Here is a 21,729-nt window from a genome sequence, read left to right as displayed (position 1 = left end):
AAATCTACGTTGGCATTACCCAAGATATGCATCTGGTATGTGTGTGCTTGGAATAACGGCCTGAGTAAAATTGCCTTTTAGTCAGAAGCCAGCACTATACAAAGCAATAAAATAAGTAAATAGAGCTTCGTGCAGGTTGACACACTACCTTACAACAGACAATACCGTCCGGTGCTGTGGCCATCTGTTGACACAGATTAGTGGTTCCTCTTTAGCATTGCATTTTAACTCTGTCAAAGAGCGTAATATAACTCTGCATAGGATCTAAGCCCAACTTCATTAACCTGGAAGGCTGATACATACATGCACAGTGAATATTCAACTACAATATGCCCATTGTTAGCTTTCTGTGTTGACTTCCTGAATTCCATGTAGTCTTTAACGTCTTTTGTGTTTGCTGGGAGGAGGTTGCATCGTTTTAGTGCCTCTGCTCCTTCATGCGCCTCACTAATGCAGCCTCGGATGCTACTAGCATCTGTTCATGTATGTAGAACAAACTCAAACCTGTCTTGGTGAGCACTCTGGGCATGTGCATAAAGCAGAATAGAAAGGATCCTCTCCAGATGAGTAGACAAGGCAGTCTTGCGAGGTCCCAATTTGGACATTTGCATTATTATGATAAGGAACTACAACTGAGGTCCACATAACGAATAATAATTATACCAAACAGTGATACATAATACATTATAAATACAGTGTAAGATATAGTTCCTCCAAGTCAATTCATAAATACGCTTAAACGCAACTAACCACCTTCGTTCAGTTCTTTCATTATCAAACTTTTAAAAATTGACTGTGCATAATGCAACGTAAGATATACACATATAGCATATTTACAAATCACCTACATGCAACCTTTGAAAAGTGACTTTTTGTAAAGCAATATAAGATGTACAAATAATGCATGAACTCAACCAACCCGCTTCGTTCAATTAATTCATTTTCGAACCTTAAAAAGTGACATTGTGCATAGTTAGCACAAACTGATTCACTAAATGTTAAAAAATATCTATAAAATAAAAGAACAAATGGTCAGTCACTACTACAATGTGTTTCTTTGGGTGGAAACATTACATTACGGATTTGCTAGCCTCCAAAGCATAACATATATGCGTTATAAAGTGACGATGTACATACTGTAAGTGCAGGTCAAACAAAGATTACATAGGGCCTCATTATGATGGCGGTCGGACATACTGTCTGGAACGGGACCGGCCGACAGGGAGTGGGTGGTCTGACCGCCGTGGAGGTGGTCAGAAACATGCGCTTTAACATTGAGGCTTGTGCTGCGGCCCGAGAAAGGGCCGCAGCACTAGCCTCACTGCTATGAGGCATGTCTGTAAACAGCCCTGCATCTTGTGACAGGCACCATGCAGTGCCTTCCTCACAGTGCAGGGATGTTTAGGGGCAACCTATGGTGCCCCCCGGAACCCATAGTTGAGGGCCAGGGGGTGAGGGGGGCTCGCTAGGGGCCCCCAAAGTCACTTTCCGCCTGCCTTTTCATGGCGGGCATACCGCTATGAAATGGCAGGCAGAAAGGCCCATTGTAATCCCTACGGCGGTGCCTGAGCAGTCACCACCACTATTGTAGGGATTACAGTCCCTCCGATGGTCCAACATTCTCCTTGACCCCGTTGGATGCAAGGCGGACGGTCCCGATGCCTCCGCCCGCCTCATCCTAATGCTGTGGGCAGTCATGTAGGGACCAATGGCGGTGAGACTACCACTTCCGCATACACACGCGGACGCCACTGAAGTCGGAGACACCTCCATAGTTGGGAACTAGAACACAAATTCGGTGTTCGGTTTGTTTCATTGGTGCTCACCAACTAACTCTACTTTGAACTATATCAGCAACTTTTATACATTTTCCCGGCAGCCGGGACGAAATTACAACCGGCAGAGAGCACATTATAATATTGCAGTGCATAGGGAGACATTTTCAGCCCGATTGGAGCCCTGATGAAGTCGTGGGCTTATTACCCTGACGAAACACGTGTTGGCTGGGCGTGAAATTAAAGAATACGTGAAGAAAAACAACAATCAAGACTACATGTGCACTGATTTATTGTTTGCAGTGGTGGAATGTTATTGAATATTGACATTTAGGTCTTACTAAATTAGGCGTTTGCACAGATCCCCTTGTGTTGACTACCACTAATGGCCTGACTGTGGCGGTCCGACCGCCATCATAATCTTACCCATAGTTAGGATCTTGAATATATAAAAAGCTTGAACATTCTCTCCTTTTTCAGTGCTTTATCCCAAAAACCAGTAATGACAAATAGCAAGACAGTGGAGCAACAACGCAGATCTGCCAGAAATCCAACCATAATAACTAGTAAATGTTTAAAAAGTATCTGAAGAAATGATAGATCTTACTACAAAACATTTCATTGGGTGGAAACCTTATAGATTTGTGAGCCTCCAAAGCATAAGTTATATTTGAGAAAAAGAGGGCTTAGAAAGTAACGCTGTGCATTCTGTTACGCCGGACACGCAAAGATTATATGGTTGAGATTTTGAATATGGAACTGGCAGAGCTACATGGCTCTCCTTTTTCTGGAGTTTGTCACAAGATACCAGAAATGACACGAAGAGAGAGCAAATCCATTCACAGTAAAAGGGTCCATCTTCAACCCCATGAGGCACATTCCAAGTTAAATAAGGCTGAGTTTTGCCCCCAAAATTGCTGTCCTGGACCATTTAGTTGAGCTGATTTGACTGGCAAAGGGTGATGTCTCTACCCTGACGTATTTTAACAGGATGTATTTTATATAGCTCTGTAGAGTGGACTTGAGCATAAAAGAATCCGCATTCAGATCAAGCCCAAAAGTGTCTTTAGCCTGCTCAAAATACCTGAAAACGACACTCCTTTCTTTTTGGAGGGAAAAAGTTTTAACATACAAGACTGCCCCCAGTGTTCCCTCCTCTCTGCACAAGAGCAAGTTTCCCCACCATAAGACAGTAGCCAAAGAAAATAAATAAGAAGGCAATAAACCAGAGGATGTGGCCTAACAGCTAGAGTGGTCAACCTCAAAGCTGGGGAACTGGGTTTTAGTCTCTGCAAGTACTATCAGCATCCTGTGATTCTGGGTAAATCACTTACTCTACCAGTGCCTAACAAAAAAGAATGTGTCCATCTATAATGCAACCGGTGCTCATGTGATTCGCTCTGATACCTTTGGGTCGAGTTTGCGCTACATAAAACTCTCTCCCAAAAAACTCCAAAAGAGGACCATGAGAGGCTGCAAGCGTATTCAGACCACATATCTTGTGGAAAATTCTACCCCCAGTCCCCTCAAAAGAATGGGTTAAAGGACTTCAAAAGGTAGTTTTTATCTTATTATGTCCAGCCCGGACATGTTCCAAGACAAAAGTAGCCCATCCGAGCTACCACAATGGCTTTTTATAGTATATTTGACTGCTATTACTCAGATTGGGTTGGGAATAGGAAGTATGACCCCTCCAAAGTCCACCTTGCTTATGTTGGAGTAGGGCAAGTAAATCTAAGCCATCCAAAGTCATGGACTTTCCCTACTGCTGTTTAGAATAGAGTGGGTGGGAATAGTAAATCTGACCCCACCAAAGTATAACACTTTCTCTACCATTGCTTACTTTGAATTGGGAATAGCATATCTGACTCCTTCAAAGTCCAGCACTTTTCCTACTACTGCTTAGGTTGGACAGGGAATAGTAAACCTGACACCTCTAAAATGTAACACTTTGCATAGTAATGTGCACTTTGGAGTGGGAATAGTATATTTGACCCTCCAAATATACTCAGCATCCTTAGTCTCAGCGCTAGGACGCCTCCGGGCAGCTATGTGCGCTCTATAAGAACCATTTTCATTTCATTTCATTTCAAAGTCCAACATTTTCCCTACTGTTGCTCAGGTTAGGATGAAAATAATATGTCTGACCCCTCCAAATTTTTACACTTACCCTACTTTTGCTTGCGTTGGGGTGAGAATAGTAATATAGACTCCTCCTAAGTCCAAACCTTTCCCTACCGTTGCTCAGATTGGAATGGGAATAGTAAATATGACCTTGTCGAAGTCTAACATTTTTCAGATTGGAAGGAGAATAGTGAATCTTAACCCTTCTAAGTCTAACACTTTCCATACTGTTGCTTATATTGGAGATGGAATTGTAAATTTGATTATCAAATTTCAACATGTCCCTACTCTTGCTCACGTTGGAGTGGGAATAGTCAGATTTAATCCTTCAAAATCAACACTTTCCCTTTTGTTGCTCAAATAGGAGTGGGAATAGTAAATCTGACTCCTCCAAAATCCCACACTTTCCCCACTGTTGCTTAGACTGATGTGGGTGAAAATAGTAAATCTGACCCTTCCAAGGTCCAACACTTTCTTTGCTATTGCTTACTTGGGAGAGGAAATAGTAAGCCAGATCCCTCCAAAGCCCACACATACTCTACTATTACTTAAATTGGAATGGGAATCGTAAATTTGGCCCTTAAAAGTTCAACATTTTCACTACTGTTGCTCAGTTGGCAGTTCATATAGTTAATCTGACCCCTCCAAAGTCCAACACTCTCCCTACACTTGGCGCGACTGCAGTGGGAATAGTAAATCTGACTTCTTTAAATTCCAGCCTTTTCCATACTGTTGCTTAGTTAGAATTGTTAATATTTATTTTACAAGTTTATTGTTTTTTTTCTATTTCTAAATTTGTTTCTAGAATTATACAATGTGTAATTTTTTATTTAATATTTTCATTCTTTTGGAATATAATTTTTTTATTTGTTTTAAATAATTTGCTATATTATTGTTATATATAGGTTTATTAGCATTTTCATATTGTTAATATTTGTAATTTAAATAGTTGTTATTGTTTTAGTAATTTTTAAATTATTTTTAATTCACTTGCCTTGTAAATTTGTAAATACTTTTATTTATTTGCAATTATATTATAATTTTAAACTTTAATTCCTAATTACGTTAAATGTAATACTATATATAGTAAATTCAATATACTTAGCTGTTTTTTGATGATATTCTGGTCCATGTTATTTTTGTCTTGATCGTTTTGTAGTTTAATTACAAAGTATACAAACATGATATTTTGGGTCCCGATTTTTTTACTGATATTTCTTTGTTACAATATTTCTTTTTTCGATGTTTTGTTATAGAACCCAAAATTCTTAAATCCGAACAAATTCTCTACACAATTCATAGTGAATGAACGCTAAGGGCCTCATTGCGATATCGGTTGGACCGCAACCAACCGGCCATCGATTGTGGTCTTACCAACATCTCTGCCCCTGCGGTCCAACCGCTGCATTACTATGCGGGGGGTCGGAGGCAGCAGGCGGCGAGACCGACTACTGCTGTTCCTAAGGGCTCAAGGAACCTGTGGCCCAGCAGTCAGAATGCATTCCCTACAATAAGGGCGGTACTGCCGTAGGGTTTACAATGTCCCTTATGGTCTGCCTTTCTATTATATGGCAGTCCAACTACCATAGAAAGGCAGGCGGAAACAGACTTTTGGGGCCCCTAGCAAGGCCTCCGTCCCTCCGCGGCCTCCACTATGAGGCCTGAGGGTCACCTGTGGTGCCCCTCTAAACATCCCTGCCCCATATGCCTGCCACATGGTGCAGGGAAGTTAAAAAAGTGTATGTTTATTATTGCTGTTTGTGCTGCGGCCATCAGCACAAACCGCAATAGAAAACATACACTTTACGAATGCAGTGAAGACGGCTGCATCGTAATTCGGAATGCAAGACCTCCAAATCCTTGTCGTGTGGTATCATTTCCTCCTCGAGGCCCGTCGGACGTTCTTCCGACCGGCATTGTAATATGGCCCTTAAGGTGTTGGTGTACTAACTTCCCACCTCTCCCCATTATTGTTTACCTTTAAGGCTTATAATAATGAGGTGAGGTTTGGAGTTTAGGTTTGTAAGGGCAATTGTCCCCATCACTGGAAACATCTACTACAACTGCAACCGATACCGTGATTGGCTGCTTTTCTGACAAAGAAAACTGCAGAGAATTTGTGAGAACCATAGGTGACTGCAGGAGCTCTCTTAGAAAGTGTCCATTTGGGATTATTTTATCTTTTTTGCACCCATTTAGTGAAACATTTTTGATATGACAGATCTTATTGTCATTCTTTGACTGTAAATGCTCTTGATTTACCAGAAATAATGCATGGTTTAAGGGATGGTTTCCAAATTAACACTTCAATGCAATACCAGCTTACTTTCAGCTATTGAAGCCACGCTGTGACCCCTCATGAGACTTCTGTAACAAGTATGTCATAAGTATGTTCTAAGCACTGCTATAGACCAACTACTGTTATCCTATTAAAACTCTTCCGACCACCCATCTTAGCCACAACCAAAGTTTTCAATTTGAAAAGAGGTCCACTCCAATAAGCTATCCAAAATGATTTGTATATAATTTTATTTGACATGACATGGTCCTGTTTTTGGCCACCAAGAAGCAATCATTAGCTCTTCCATTGTTACCAAATTACATTCTTGTTTTATATTCGGAACAAAATGGCTATTTGATTTTTTCAACAATTTTCCTGGTGAGAATCAAGGGATTTTTGTAGACCTGCTTTAGTGTGAGCAAAGCATCACAATGTTTCCCCGCAAAGATGTTTCCCTCGGATCCGTGGTAAATCTTCTTTATCCTTACATCACTTTTGACAAATTTGCAACATAAAGTTTAGAGATTGTGGATCAAAGATTGCAAAGGCCTATGCCCCCCGGGCACATCAAATGTCACTACACACGACTAGTATGGATTGGTAGAGGGCCTCTAAGCAATCTATAAATGCACAGTTCAGAGTTACTGAAGAATTCAACAGTGCAGGTGCTGCCGAAGTGACCTCTCCTAAGGGGATGTTGGGTAATGTGGATTTATTCTTATGGAAGTTTGTCTGAGAATAATGCTCTTCTCTACCCTTGCCATTGGGCAATATTACTGCATCTTAGAAAAAAAACCTTCTTATAAGAGTAAGCTTTTGGAGGGGACTCATTTTTCTCTTTTTGTGAAGATAGGAGTCAGAGCACTATTTGTCCACCATGCTACGACCTGTTGCTAGAAATGTGAATACATCTGCAGGCTGTTTAATTAAAACTGTGGCACATAGCATGGGAGCGTTTAAGTTTAACGATCACCCTTTGACCTGGTACTTGGATGACACATTTTTTATGTCTTCTTATGAAGTTTACCCTCTTTTCTTATTGGATATCATTTTTGAATTGCGCTGGTAAACCAAACAGAGGTTGCCAGCTCCTAAATGAGTGGCTATAGTGATACTTTTTCCATATTTAACCATGTTCTTGAAATATAGGCACACCTGTCTAATCTATCATAGAACATCTCACCAGTGGTGTTTGGTAGCATTCTTTACCTTGTGTGGGAATAACTGTGTAGCACCATCACTTGGTATGGCCTGGAGGGATGGAACTGTACGATGGATCACTGGGAAGGATGGAATGGTGAAATGGACCTGTGTCTGTTTCACTCGCATGGTTGAGATGGAGTTGCAGATTGCCATATAATGTCAGGATGGAGTGGAGCTGTGAGGTGGACTTGTGATGATAGGGATGAATATAGCTATGGTTTACTGATGGCATGGTAAAATAGAGTTGGGCACCTGATGGCAGGATGGAGTAAAGTGATGAGACTTTCTCTGTGATGTCAGGGTAGGGTAGAACTGTGATGACGAAGGGCTGTGGGGTGGAGCTGTGAATGGGTAACTGTGTTGGCAGATGAATTTGTCACTGAAGCCACAACAGTAGGGAATGGGATGAAGCTATTTAATGGTCAATCACACCAGTATGGACTGGATCTGTGGATGGTTACATGAAGGCGCAGTGGAATGGATCTACGGTCCACTGCCTGCACTGTAGAGTTGAGCTGTTCGCTATGGTGGTAGAATGGGATGGATTGACGATGTGGATAGGTCCCTCATTCAGAATGGGAAGGAGATGGGGCTGTTTGGTTCACTGTTATGATAGTGGACCTACCTAAAACCAGTCTCCAGGCCACATGAGGCATAAGAAGCACCAGAATCAAATCCCATTGGCTTAGAAATTCTTAAACCAAAATACCAAAACTCTTAAACCAGGTTTTCTCTATCCAACAGACCTTAGATTTCAGACTCTGATCTCAAAATAAATAAGAGTAAAGCTAAATCTTTTAACCTTCAGAAAAGACATGAAGATCCACAGACCACACCTTCTAGACTAATTGAGGCCTGTTTTGTTATGCTATGTGCTGCTCTGGTTGTTTAGCTATTGATCACATCTATTTGTAAAGTGCTCTGTTACCTCACAGTCCATACAATAATACATAAATATTGCAAGCTAGGATGGGGCTGTTGGGATGAGCTCTGGTCTTAGTTTGCTGGAGGGGAAAGTGGAATTACCTTCTTGCGGGTGTGACAGTGTTATGAGATGTTGGACTGGGCCTCTCTGGACCATCCTGTCCTCATGATTGATGTTTGCATGTTCTTTTGTATCCCTTTCTTACTAGAGACCTTGCCCCACGAGATATTTCCGGAACATCAGACCCTTTCACACGTGTCTTCTGCAACGGCCAAACACTGGAAACAGCAGTGAGTATGGAGCGTCTAAGGATGCATCGAGTAATCTTTTCTTGTACCAGAGGCAGAGATAATCTGACTGGGACACCTGTCCTTACCACATAGGGATTCCAGGTAGTCAAAGCCAGTCTTCTGAATGAAGTCAGATTATCTATAACTAATGAAAAAGAATTGGCAACCTTGAGCACCCAAAATGACCACCTTTCTGCCCTTTTATGGTAATGTCACCCTTGGTTGGTTAGAAAAACTTGCTGTGTGCACCTGTACAGGTGCAGTCATTTAAGACCCAGAAGAAGGAGTTGTGTGGGTTATACTAACGTTTTGTGGGTGTGCTCATGTGGTGCAAAGTTGTGCAAAGCAGTGCGTCACTTTAGTTGCTCTTAAAAGGTCCATGGACACAGCAACAAATGCCATAGTGTCATGCTAGTACGTGTGCAGTTAATCTAGGTCTTGTGTGACGAGAAAGTATATTTACTAACGAGCTGCACCATTGGTGGGCTACATAAGAATGAAGATTTTGAGGGTCTTTTCCATTTCAAGCATGCAGGTGTGTCCAAGATATTCTCCGCTAGGACTAATTTCCTGGGATAACTAAAGTAACATGTTTTGGGCGTCTTTTATTGCTGTCTGTGACTCCTAAAACAACAAGAACGTATTCTTTTTTGCATGAAAATGTAAAATAACGTGCCTCGTTAAGCAGTATCAAAATGTTAAAATGTTTCAAATTTCCCACCAGTAAGTAAGTATTCGTTATATACAAAGGTTCTTCATCGTGAGTAAAAAGTCAGGTATCACAGTACCAAAATGTGCACCAAAAGTTGAATTGAGGTGGCAACTTCTACATGTATGTACATTAGTTGTGCACTGTTCAAACATGCCATCTTACCCGGAAAGCACTTGCAGTCGTCCGTGATTTTTACAATTTGCAAATTCACTAAACTACTCAGGCCTGCAAAGTGAAATTGGAAGAACAAATGCATAGTAAAAACTTTGAGAAATATAAAGCAGTGGGAAGCCCATAAGTCTAAGTAAGTAATAAATTAAATTCACAATTTTTGCCTTTTCTATTATAGACTTTTTATTATTTATTATTTTTTGATTGGCTTATAGAAACAGATAATGACACTGCTACAATAGGCTTGAACATAACCTAAAAACCCCTATAACATGTATATAATCTTGTCATTTTGTCACACTGAGTGCAATCCTGGCGGCTGACGGAAGTCCACATTGGTAAAATACGAGAAAAGCACAAGTACTTGCCAAACTGAAAAAGAGGCATTGAGAGACCACTAGGAGAAGAGAAATTCAGAAGTCGACGCAAGAGACCCACCTCGTATAGCTTTAGTTTAATTTATGTTACCTGCACTAGACTTATGTTTGATATTGTACAGGACCTCTGTCCTCCCTCGGGGTACCAGTGTTTTCGGCCATGGATGGCATGGAATTTCATTTGTTAGTAAAGCCCTGCTTTGTTGCTCTGTGCCCATTATTGAATATTTGGTCTGGTCGAGGCATACTCTTTCCATACAATATCTAGTGCTGTGTTCTGGAACATCAGGATTTTGTGCCTTTTATGTTGAAGGTCTCCCTACGGGCCACATGTACAAAATTTAGGAACTGCGATTTCCAAATTGCAATTCTTACTGAATCACAGTTAGGAAATAGCAATTCCCAATGTAAGAAAACATACAAGCTTTCAATAGCGATTCCCAATGGGGTCGCAATCGAACTACCTGATGAATATTAATGAGGTAGATCGCAATTTGCGGCTCATTAAGAATCGCTGCCATCACAGGGATAGTGGCCAGCAGACCACAATGTCTCTGATTGCTTTTTAATAAAGCAATCTTTTTTTTTTAATGCAGCCTGTTTTTTCTTAAAGAAAAATGGGATGCGTTTAAAAATTTGAAAATATTAAAGTTACATTTTTTAGGAGTAGGCAGTGGACCATTTTGCCACTGCCTGCTCTTGAAGAATGCCACCACCCTTGAGGTGTCGGTAAAAAATGAATGTTTTGCGACAGCAATTCAGTCTCAAAACATTCATACATACCACTGCGATTCGGTATCTAGAAGGGATGACATGAACATACCCTTTTCAAATACAGATTTTTTAAAAAAAATCTTTTTTATTAACTGTGGAAAGAAAAAAAAACTGTGGTGTACATCACAGTTATACAGTGCAGGACTTACAATTGTACCATAGGAAAGTCAAAGCAAAAAACAGGAGATTGTATACCTTAGGCCTCATTAAATACAGTTCAACAGCATACTTTCAACAGTGCAGTGGTTCGTCAACCCGGGCAGTAGTGGGGGGATCGCAAATGTGGCCCCTGTATTCATTCCAGCTGGACCATACACCAACCCATTTCTGTGGACAACCCCTCACTACATAAACTGTCTTCTTCTGGAGCATGCACCAGTCCATGTCCGTTTTCCAGGAACCAAGTTTTGGAGGACCCACAGCTCCCCACAGCCTAGCAATATTCCGTTTTGCAATGGCAAAGCCCAGCGTGGCCCAAGTTTTCCCATGAGATGACAAATCAGTGGGCTCCCATATATTCAAGAGACACCTCTTCGCCTCCTCTCGCAGCTCCACCTCCCACACCTCCCTCATGCATTGATGTATTCGCTGCCAGTAAACCTGGAGCAGTGGACATTCCCAGATAATGTGGAAGAATGTCCCCACCTCTCCACACCCCCTCCGGCAAAGCCCATCAGCACTGCGGCCCATAAGTTGCAATCTGGTCCCTGAGATAGACTCGATGAAGAATTTTTAGCTGGATCAGACGAAGTCTGGCTGATATGGCTACTTCCTTAGGGGACGCTAGCGCACTATTCCACTCTTCCTCGTCTATATCCAACCCGTCCGACTCCCACTTTCTTTTAAGGGATTGCAATAAGTCACGGAGTTGTTAATAATTTTTTTGTACGTAAGGGAAATGGCGTGTTCGGGGAGGTGGCCATCCAGTAATCTGTCCTCCAGGGGGGATGAGGGTGGGGGGAGAGTTCCTGTGGGGATGTTGGACTGGAGGGAGTGCCGGACCTGCAGGTAACGGTAATATTCTGTTTGTGCAAGCTCATATGTCTGCTGGAGGGAGGCGAAAGACAAAACCCTCCGTAGCCCCAAAGATCTTTAATGTGGGAGATACCAACAAGTCCCAGTTATGGAACCCCTTAGTGCGGTTCAGGGTACCCAGTCGCTCGGAGGCCCATAGCGGGGTGGCCATGGTGAGAGTGTCAGCCCAGCCCAATTTTCGTTGCACTATGTGCCATATTTGTACTGAATGCTTGGTGAGTCCGGTAAGTGGGTACCTGCCAGGCCTAGAATACAGCGCCGCCTCGTAGTTCCCTCCCGGCAAAAGCCAGCGGTCCATTCCGTACCCTGGATCATTGCCCTCACAAATACAGAATTGTTAAACACAAATTCTGATTTGTTAACATGTTACAAAATCACAATTTGTGTTCGTACACATGTAAAAGCATTTTTTGCGGTTGGAAAGGGCCCGATTCTGCGAATCAGGCTGTTACCGACCGCAAAAATGATTTTGTACATATGGCTCTTCGTTTTCACCACCTTTACAATTGTCGTTTGGTCACATAAATCCGTAACTCGGAAAGTCTGTGTCTGCCCAGTGCAATTCCTTCTGGCATTTGAAGCGATGTGTAGCTTGATCCTGTGACAAATGTCGGCAAGATAGCTCCTGTCTTTTCTCTGTCAGGTCCATTACCTCCACCACCCACCTATCCACGAAAAGGCATAGATATCCCTCTGGAAGCCCCAGCACCCTTGAATGGTTTTGCAGTCTGGCATTTTCCATAATCTCTTTGCTTTCTTTGATGAGCAATTGTGTCCTGTTATAGACAAAATAATTTATGGATCCCTAGAAAATGTTAGAACTTTGGAAAGCACAGTTAATTTAAACCTAAATGTAGTACATTAAATGTCCTGTACCACTGTCACATTTCACTGAACATTGATTGCAATATATAGATTTTCAGAACTCAGAATATTAAAATACCTCTATAGCGTATAACAAAAATATGTGAAAATATATGATGGCGATAGCAAATCTGTAGTTTTAGTTATGTTGACGATACTGTAAATTACATTGGAGGCTAGTGTCGACCGACAAACCCATCCACCAGTGCATCTTACTCTCTTGGTCCCAGTTAGACATTTTGTCTTAGCTATTTTATTTAAGGATTTCTGTGGTGAGCTATTTCAGAGCGCTGTGCAATGGGTACAAAGCAATGTTTTAACAGCGAGGCATAGCATAATCATTTTCACGCTCTGTAAATATGACTATCATTTTTGAAGAGGCAAGATGAGGGAGAGAAGCAGCTTAATTGTTATGTTCATGCTGTGCAGGAATCTTAGTGTCTCTGCATACCAACGAGTCTCAGTTACGAGTCGTACAAACGTATCACACTCCAGTGTATCCACAGGATATAAATCTGAATCAAATCCCTTGTAGCATACTTTGACCTTAAATATCCAGTGCCCAAGCCTACAAGGGTTTATTGGGTCTCCCCTGCCTATATCACATGCATACCAACGAGGCACATGTATGGCCATGGGAAGCATCCATCCCATTGGAGAGGCATAGGGAGAGTAGTAGATGGAAGGTAACGTGGAATGCAGGTGCAGCCATCATTGTATTATGTATTTGTTTCTTATATAAGGCTGGCGCTAACTCTGAGTGTCATCACAATGTGCAGCATGAAGGGATACAAAACAAGGACAAAACTGAATATGTTGTTTTGTGAGTGCACAGACATCTCAATCATCACTGGATAATTGGACATTAGACTGTAGTCGGAGGTAACTTCCACCCACCCACTTCCAGTAGCGCTCAATGCTGCCATTATAGGAGACAGGTTCAACAGCATTTTGATGGGCCCTTGTCACGTCATATGAGCTACTTAGAAAAATGTCCACACTACATGAATGACTGGAACCCTATCTCCACTGAGGACACCATCCGCCTGATGAACTCCATTCACTCAGGATCCCCCACAGACCCATGCCCTCACCATATCTTCAACAAAGCAGACTCCATCATAGCACCACACCTCCGAGACGTCATCAACTGCTCCCTCAACTCCGCCACCTTCCCGGAAAGCTGGAAACACGCCGAACTCAGCGCCCTCCTGAAAAAACCCACAGCTGACCCCACCGAACTCAAAAACTACCGCCCCATCTCGCTCCTACCATTCCCGGCCAAAGTCATTGAGAAAGCTATCAACAACCAGCTCGCCGCCTTCCTCGAAACAAACAAGTCCCTCGACCCCTCACAGTCCGGCTTCCGAGCCAAACACAGCACTGAGACCGCACTCATCGCAGCAACAGACGACATTCGAACTCTACTGGACAATGGAGACACAGTCGCCCTCATCCTCCTTGACCTCTCCGCAGCCTTCGACACAGTCTGTCATAGCACCCTCCTACAACGCCTCAGAAACATAGGAATACAAGGAAAAGCACTGGAATGGATCACCTCGTTCCTTACCGGAAGAACTCAGAGAGTCCGCCTTCCACCATTCAAGTCAGAGGCCACTGAAGTCATTTGCGGCGTGCCACAAGGATCCTCCTCAGCCCCACCCTCTTCAACGTATACATGAGCCCCCTCGCGACCATCGCACGCCAACACAACCTCAACATCATCTCCTACGCTGATGACACTCAACTGATCCTCTCACTCACCAAAGACCCGAACACCGCCAAAACCAACCTACATGAAGGAATGAAAGAAGTATCCGAGTGGATGAAGCACAGCCGTCTGAAACTGAACTCAGACAAAACAGAAGTCCTTATCTTAGGTACCTCCCCCTCCGCCTGGGATGACTCTTGGTGGCCAGAGGCCCTTGGAAAAGCACCCATCCCGACGGACCACGCACGGAACCTGGGCGTCATCCTAGACTCCACACTCTCGATGAACAGACAAGTCAACGCCGTTTCATCATCTTGCTTCAACATTCTTCGCATGCTCAAAAAAACATTTCGCTGGATCCCCCCCGAAACTAGAAAAACGGTCACCCACGCACTGGTCAGGAGCCGCATTGACTACGGCAACACCCTATACGCCGGTACCACCGCAAAACTTCAGAAAAAACTCCAACGCATCCAGAACGCATCAGCCAGACTCATACTAGACATCCCACGTAAAGACCACATTTCTAGTCACCTGAAAAACCTCCACTGGCTCCCCGTCAATAAGAGGATAACATTCCGCCTCCTAACCCACGCACACAAAGCTCTCTACGAAATTGGACCCGAATGCCTCAACACACGACTTTCCTTCTACACCCCTTCCCGCCAGCTACGCTCCTCCTACCAAGCCCTTGCTGCTGTACCTCGCATCAACAAAACCACCATGGGAGGAAGATCCTTCTCCTACCTGGCAGCTAAAACCTGGAACTCACTTCCCACTCACCTTCGCCTCACTCAGAACCACCTAGCATTCAGAAAGCAACTTAAAACTTGGATATTCGACAAGTAAATTCCCACCCTCCCTCAAGCGCCTTGAGACCCTCTGGGTATGTAGCGCGCTATATAAATTATCTGACTTGACTTGACTTGACACATGGCTCCTGTCATCCAGCGCTGTATAACCTTGCTGCCTTTCCTTATCCCCAAAAAGCATGTGAAAGCCTTAAACAATAGCTCAGGGCTAAGCCGCCTATACAATGTATAATGATGTTGGTTTGTCACAGGAAGAGTTGTATCAAACCTTCACTTTAATAGGATTGGATCTGTTTTCCAGAGAAAATTGGCATACCCACTTTGCCAGCTAGGCATATTACTACACTATCAACTCGTAATTTTTGTGCCCAAAATTATTATAACAAAGAAATACTGACAACCAAAATATTGTGAATGTAAATATATATATATATATATATATATATATATATATATATATATATATTTTTTTTTATCTACCTTTCTCTCTCTCTCTCTCTCGATCTCTCTCTATATATATATATACTAGCAGCCCGTCCCGACGTTGTCCGGGTATGAATTGCTGACGGCCAGTAGTATATTGTTTTGTAGGATTTAGTTTTGATAGCATTTCTTATCTGTGACAGGCCTGTGAAACGCTCCGATTCACAGTGCACTGCTGATGCACTTTAGTAGTGTGTGAACTCGAGTTTCCCTACTTTATTTTTCCTTGCAATATTACATAGCGCGAACTCGACAACATGGCATGAGCACAATTTACATTACAGAAGAACACATTCATTTGTGGTAGGCACGGGGAGACAAAGCGATTTGCCTGGAATCACAGGATGTTGAGCTGATGCTGAGATTCAAACGTAGCTCCCGAGCTCTAAAGTTCGCAATTCTAGAACTTTTGGCAGGAGGTGAGTCTAAAAGTGTATGTCGGTGCTGGCCATCAATGAGAGAGCCCTGTGCATTTTTCAAATGGGTGGTGAAAAAATATGAGTATGTTGCTGGAGATGTGGGCCACCGCGCCACCAATGTACTTACCGGGGGAGGGTAAACACCCATTATTCTGCAACTTTCTTTCCGCATACCATCACTCCGCATACTGTACGAAAGTACCATGACTTCGCAATGCCATTATAACGCATGGCATTACTTTTTATATGCTTTTACCACGCATACATTTAAAACGAAATTTGTTGTAAATGCATGAGTTTTTTTTAATGTTTGGATAAGGTAAGTATGGGTATAGGGGTATATGTTTTGGAGTACTGAGGTATATGTTTTGGGGTGTTTGGGTATTTTAAGGGTTCAGATATAGTTTTGGGTTATGGGGTGCAGGGGTAGTTTTAGGGTTTAGGGATAGGTTTTGGGGTACAGGGGTATTTTTAGGGTTCAGGTGTAGGTTAGGGTTTTGGGGTAGAGGGGTATTTTAAGGGTTCATGGGTAGGTTTGAGTTTTGGGGTACAGAGGTATTTTAGGGTTCAGGGGTAGGTTTGGGTTTTGGGGTACAGGGGTATTTTTAGGGTTCAGGGCTAGGTTTGGGTTTTGGGGTACAGGGGTATTTTTAGGGTTATGGGGTAGGTTTGGATTTTGAGGTACGGGGTATTTATAGGGTTCAGGGCTAGGTTTGGGTTTTGGGGTACAGGGGTATTTTTAGGGTTTAGGGATAGGTTTGGGTTTTGGGGTACAGGGTATATTTATAGGGTTAAGGTGGGTTAGTGTTTAAGGGTTTTGCTGTATTTTAAGGAGTAAGGGTGGGTTATGTTCATGGGGTGCAGGGGTATTTAAAGGGAGCAGTGTGGGATTCGTTTTTAGGGTGTAAAGGCTAATAAAATAAAATAATAAATACAAATAATATAAATAATGCAATTTAAAAGAATAAATGTTTTAATTACATTTAAAAAATGTGTATATATATATATATATATATATATATATATATATATATATATATACAAACATATATTTGATGTTTTAATAATGTACTTTTACAATGTATATGACTTTACCACACATGCATTTGCGTTATAATGGCATGCGTGATGAAGTCATATGCGTTGTAAAATCTTTAGAAATGATGTCTTTGCGGAGTAATAGTCCTGCGTTATAAAAATTGCGGAATGATGGTATGCGGGATGTTGGTTCGTGGAATATCATCACATATTCCCGGGGGAGGGATAGTCCCTTTCTTGCTATGTCCGTTGAGGCGGGCCTTGTGTCCGGATGTCTGTGGCGCAAGGCCTGTGCGCAACAGAAGTGGAAAATCTCCAGTGTGCGCTTCAGTCATCACCGGAAGTTAAGGCGAGATTACATTTCCTGCACAATGGCCCCTGTTTGCGCTCCTTCCGGCCCTTGGGAATAGCGCCATGCCTGACCTCCATACAGTAAAGCAGGTGCACGTCACTGGGAGCGCGGGGCAAGCACACCCAGAGCTGGGAAGAAAAAACAATGAAATATTGGGCACAACGCTCGCTTTTTTTTCCGTAATCCTGCGCCCCGCACATGCCCATGCCCCCAGCACACGCCCACAGCACACGATATGAGACATGTCATGATGGGCTTAAACACCACACGCCCCCAGCGTTTGTCACGCCCCCCAGCACACGCCCACAGCACAACGCAGACACACCCACAAGGAACTACTTTGCTGGCACGGTTCTTTTACCTTTTAAATGTATATGGTGGGCGTCTGCATAGCCTATGTCCTTCTGCTGCAACTGCCCTTTCCAACGTTGTATTGGGTGTTGTGATTGGTGCTGTGGTTCCTGAGATTACCCGTCTCAAAGGTTTGGGCTCTCTCTTTATTATATTAGTATATATATATATATATATATATATATATATATATATATATATATATATATGTATCAGGGGCGCAACTAGGTCTTAATTTCGGGGGGGGGGGCTAACATGGCAGGTGAAGGGGCGTGGCTAATGTTAATCAATGGGGCGGAGCTAAAATGGCAGATAATCAGGATCGGTTAATGCTCAGGTCAAGCCGAGAAAAAAATGTGGTGACAAACAAAAGCATATGCGTGGTGAAAGTTTGTTTTAAAATATAACTATGTTACAGTATAAACACTACATATATATATGTATATAGGTTTATATATCCCTGTAAATGGGTTATTTTTTTTGTAACATGTATGTATGTATATATATATATATATATATATATATACATATATATATATACACACACACACACACACCCTCACCCACATTTCCTTAAAACCCTACAACCCTTCAACTCATACCAACTCTAAAATTGCCCCCCTGGCACCCCAAAGCCTATACCTACCCTGAACCCTAAAATTAACCCAAAACCCATACCCACACTGAACCCCAAAATTACTCCTGGCACCCTAAAACCCATTACCACCCTGAACTCTGAAATTACCCCCTGACACCCCAAAACCCATACCCACCCTGAACCCTAAAATTACCCCTGGCACCCCAAAACCCATACCCACCTGAACCCTAAAATTACCCCTGGCACCCCAAAACCCATACCCGCAGTGATCCCTAAAATTACACCCTTGCCCCCCAAACCCATACTCACCCTGAATCTTAAAATTACCACTAGCACACCAAAACACATACCCACGCTGAACCCTAAAATTAACCCCCTCACACCCTAAAACCCATACCCGCCCTGAACCCTAAAATTACACCTTGTACCCCAAAACCCATACCCATCCTGATCCCTAAAATTACCCCCCCCAGGCACCCCAAAACCCTTACCCACCCCACACCCTAAAATTACCCCCTGGGACCCCTAAACCCATTACCACCCTGAACCCTAAAATCACCCCCCTGGAGCCCCAAAACCCATACCCGCCCTGAACCCTAAAATTACCCCTGGCACCCCAAACCCCATACCCATGCTGAACCATACATTCCCCTCTGGCACCCCATAACCCATATCCACCCTGAACCCTAAAATAGCCCCCTGACATTCCAAAACCCACACCTGCCCTAAACCCTAAAATTACCCCTGGCACTATAAAACACATACCCACGCTGAACCCTAAAATAATCCCATGGCACCCCAAACCCCATACCCACCCTGAACCCTAAAATTACCCCTGGCACCCCAAAACCCATACCCTCAGTGATCCCTAAAATGACACCCTTGCCCCCCAAAACCCATACTCACCCTGAATCCTAAAATTACCCCTGGAACACCAAAACACATACCCACGCTGAACCCTAAAATTAACCCCCTCATACCCTAAAACCCATACCCGCCCTGAACCCTAAAATTACCCCTGGCACCCCTAAACCCATACCCATCCTGATTCCTAAAATTATCCCCCCCGGCACCCCAAAACCCATACCCACCCCACACCCTAAAATTACCCCCTGGCACCCCAAAATTCATTACCACCCTGAACCCTAAAATCAACCCCCTGGAGCCCCAAAACCCATACCCGCCCTGAACCCTAAAATTACCCCTGGCACCCCAAAACCCATACCCACCCTGAACCCTAAAATTACCCCTGGCACCCCAAAACCCATAGCCGCAGTGATCCCTAAAATTACACCCTTGCCCCCCAAAACCCATACTCACCCTGAATCTTAAAATTACCCCTGGCACACCAAAATACATACCCACGCTGAACCTTAAAATTAACCCCCTCACACCCTAAAACCCATACCAGCCCTGAACCCTAAAATTACCCCTGGCACCCCAGAAACCATACCCATGCTGAACCATAAATTACCCTCTTGCCCCCCAAAACCCATACCCACTCTGAACCTTAAAATTACCCCAGGCACCCCAAAACCCATACCCATGCTGAACCATACATTCCCCTCTGGCACCCCATAACCCATATCCACCCTGAACCCTAAAATAGCCCCCTGACATTCCAAAACCCACACCTGGCCTAAACCCTAAAATTACCCCTGGCACTATAAAACACATACCCATGCTGAACCATAAATTCCCCCCGGCATCCCATAACCCATACCAACCCTGAACCATAATTCCCCCCTGAAACCCCATAACCCATACCCACCCTAAACCCTAAAATTGCCCCCTGACACCCCAAAACCCACACCTGCCCTGAACCCTAAAATTACCCCTGGCACACCAAAACACATACCCACGCTGAACCCTAAAATAATCCCATGGCACCCCAAAACCCACACCCACCCTGAACCTTAAAATTACCCCTGGCACCCCAAAACCCATACCCATGCTGAACCATAAATTCCCCCCGGCATCCCATAACCCATACCAACCCTGAACCATAATTCCCCCCTGAAACCCCATAACCCATACCCACCCTAAACCCTAAAATTGCCCCCTGACACCCCAAAACCCACACCTGCCCTGAACCCTAAAATTACCCCTGGCACACCAAAACACATACCCACGCTGAACCCTAAAATGTTCCCTGGCACCCCATAACCCATACCCACCCTGAACCCTAAAATAGCCCCCTGACATCCCAAAACCCACACCTGCCCTGAACCCTAAAATTACCCCTGGCACACCAAAACACATACCCACGCTGAACCCTAAAATGTCCCCTGGCACCCCAAAACCCATACTCACCTTGAACCCTAAAATTGCCCCCTGGAACCCCAAAACCCATACCCGCTCAGAACCCTAAAATTACCCCCTGGCACCCCAAACCGTAACCCACCCTGAACCATAAAAGTACTCACTGGCACCTAAGCATGGGCGAAAAATCCGTTCTGCTCGCGGATTTTGCGGATTTTCGGGAAATCCGCAATCCGCGAGATTCGCGAATCTCCCGCAAAATCCGCAAATCCGCGAGCAGCGGATTTTGCTCGCACTGCTCGCACTGTTCGCGTGAGTTCGCGGCTTCCCAGTACAACTTCGCGCCCCGCGAATAAGTGCTAAATTGCAGAAATACGATCTTAGCAAAACTGAAACTACTTGCCAGGTTCAAAAGTTCAGGCTCATCATTAGTAGCCATTTCCTGTAGTGCTTCCTGAGGGGCCCCTCCAGAGTTCAGTTGCCAGTTGCAACTATTATGTGACCCTGCTCTGAACCTCAGAATAGTTACACATATGCCACAAAGGTCCTGAATTACAGCTAAGGGAGACAAGCAGGAGCCAGGCTGGAAGTTAAAATCCATTAATCAGCCCCTAATTCATTATTGTCAGTTGGGGCAGGGCAGGTGTTGTAACTAATTTTGCAACAATGAAAGCACTTAGCAAGTGCAAAAGATCACTAATCAGGGCGCACTAAGGAAGCAGGTGCCAGCTAAAAAAATATTCTGTGACACATTAATCAGCCCCAAATTAATTCAGGTCACTTGAGGCAGGGAAGGTGTGCTTTGCTTTGCCGAAAATAATGTACACTGGACAACCAGAGGGTGTGGTGATGAAACAGAGGGTGGCATGGGTGGGCCAGAGGGTGGCATGAGTAGTCAGAGAGTGGCAGTGGTGACAGAGAGTGGCAGTGATGAAGAAGAGTGTCCCAAACAGGCTGGACACGTAGAAACAACAAGTTCGCGAAACTTGCGACCCGACAGGTAAGTTCGCAAATTGCGAAATTGTAAAAACCCTCGCGAACTGGCAGAAACACGGGCGAACACAAAAAAAAAAAAATCCGCAAATTCGTGGGAATTCGCGGATTTTGCGGATTGCGAATTCGCAAATCCGCAAAATTCGCGAACGCGAGATCCGCAAAATTCGCCCATGCTT

General features: G+C 43.7%; 1 protein-coding gene across 1 annotated transcript in view; it reads left to right on the top strand.

Moving 5' to 3' along the window:
- RASAL1 (RAS protein activator like 1) overlaps positions 1 to 21,729 on the top strand; it is an 871,242-nt gene that overhangs the window by 342,505 nt on the left and 507,008 nt on the right. The window contains exon 6 of the mRNA XM_086943242.1: positions 8,517 to 8,598. Within this exon, the coding sequence (XP_086799368.1) occupies positions 8,517 to 8,598 (82 nt within the window). The remainder of the gene's footprint in view (positions 1 to 8,516; positions 8,599 to 21,729) is intronic.

This window comes from Lissotriton vulgaris, chromosome 11 (assembly GCF_964263255.1).
Source record: "Lissotriton vulgaris chromosome 11, aLisVul1.2, whole genome shotgun sequence".
Taxonomy (NCBI): Eukaryota; Metazoa; Chordata; class Amphibia; order Caudata; family Salamandridae; genus Lissotriton; species Lissotriton vulgaris.
The sequence above is the reverse complement of the archived record's forward strand: the minus strand, read 5'-3'. Positions and strand labels throughout refer to the sequence as shown.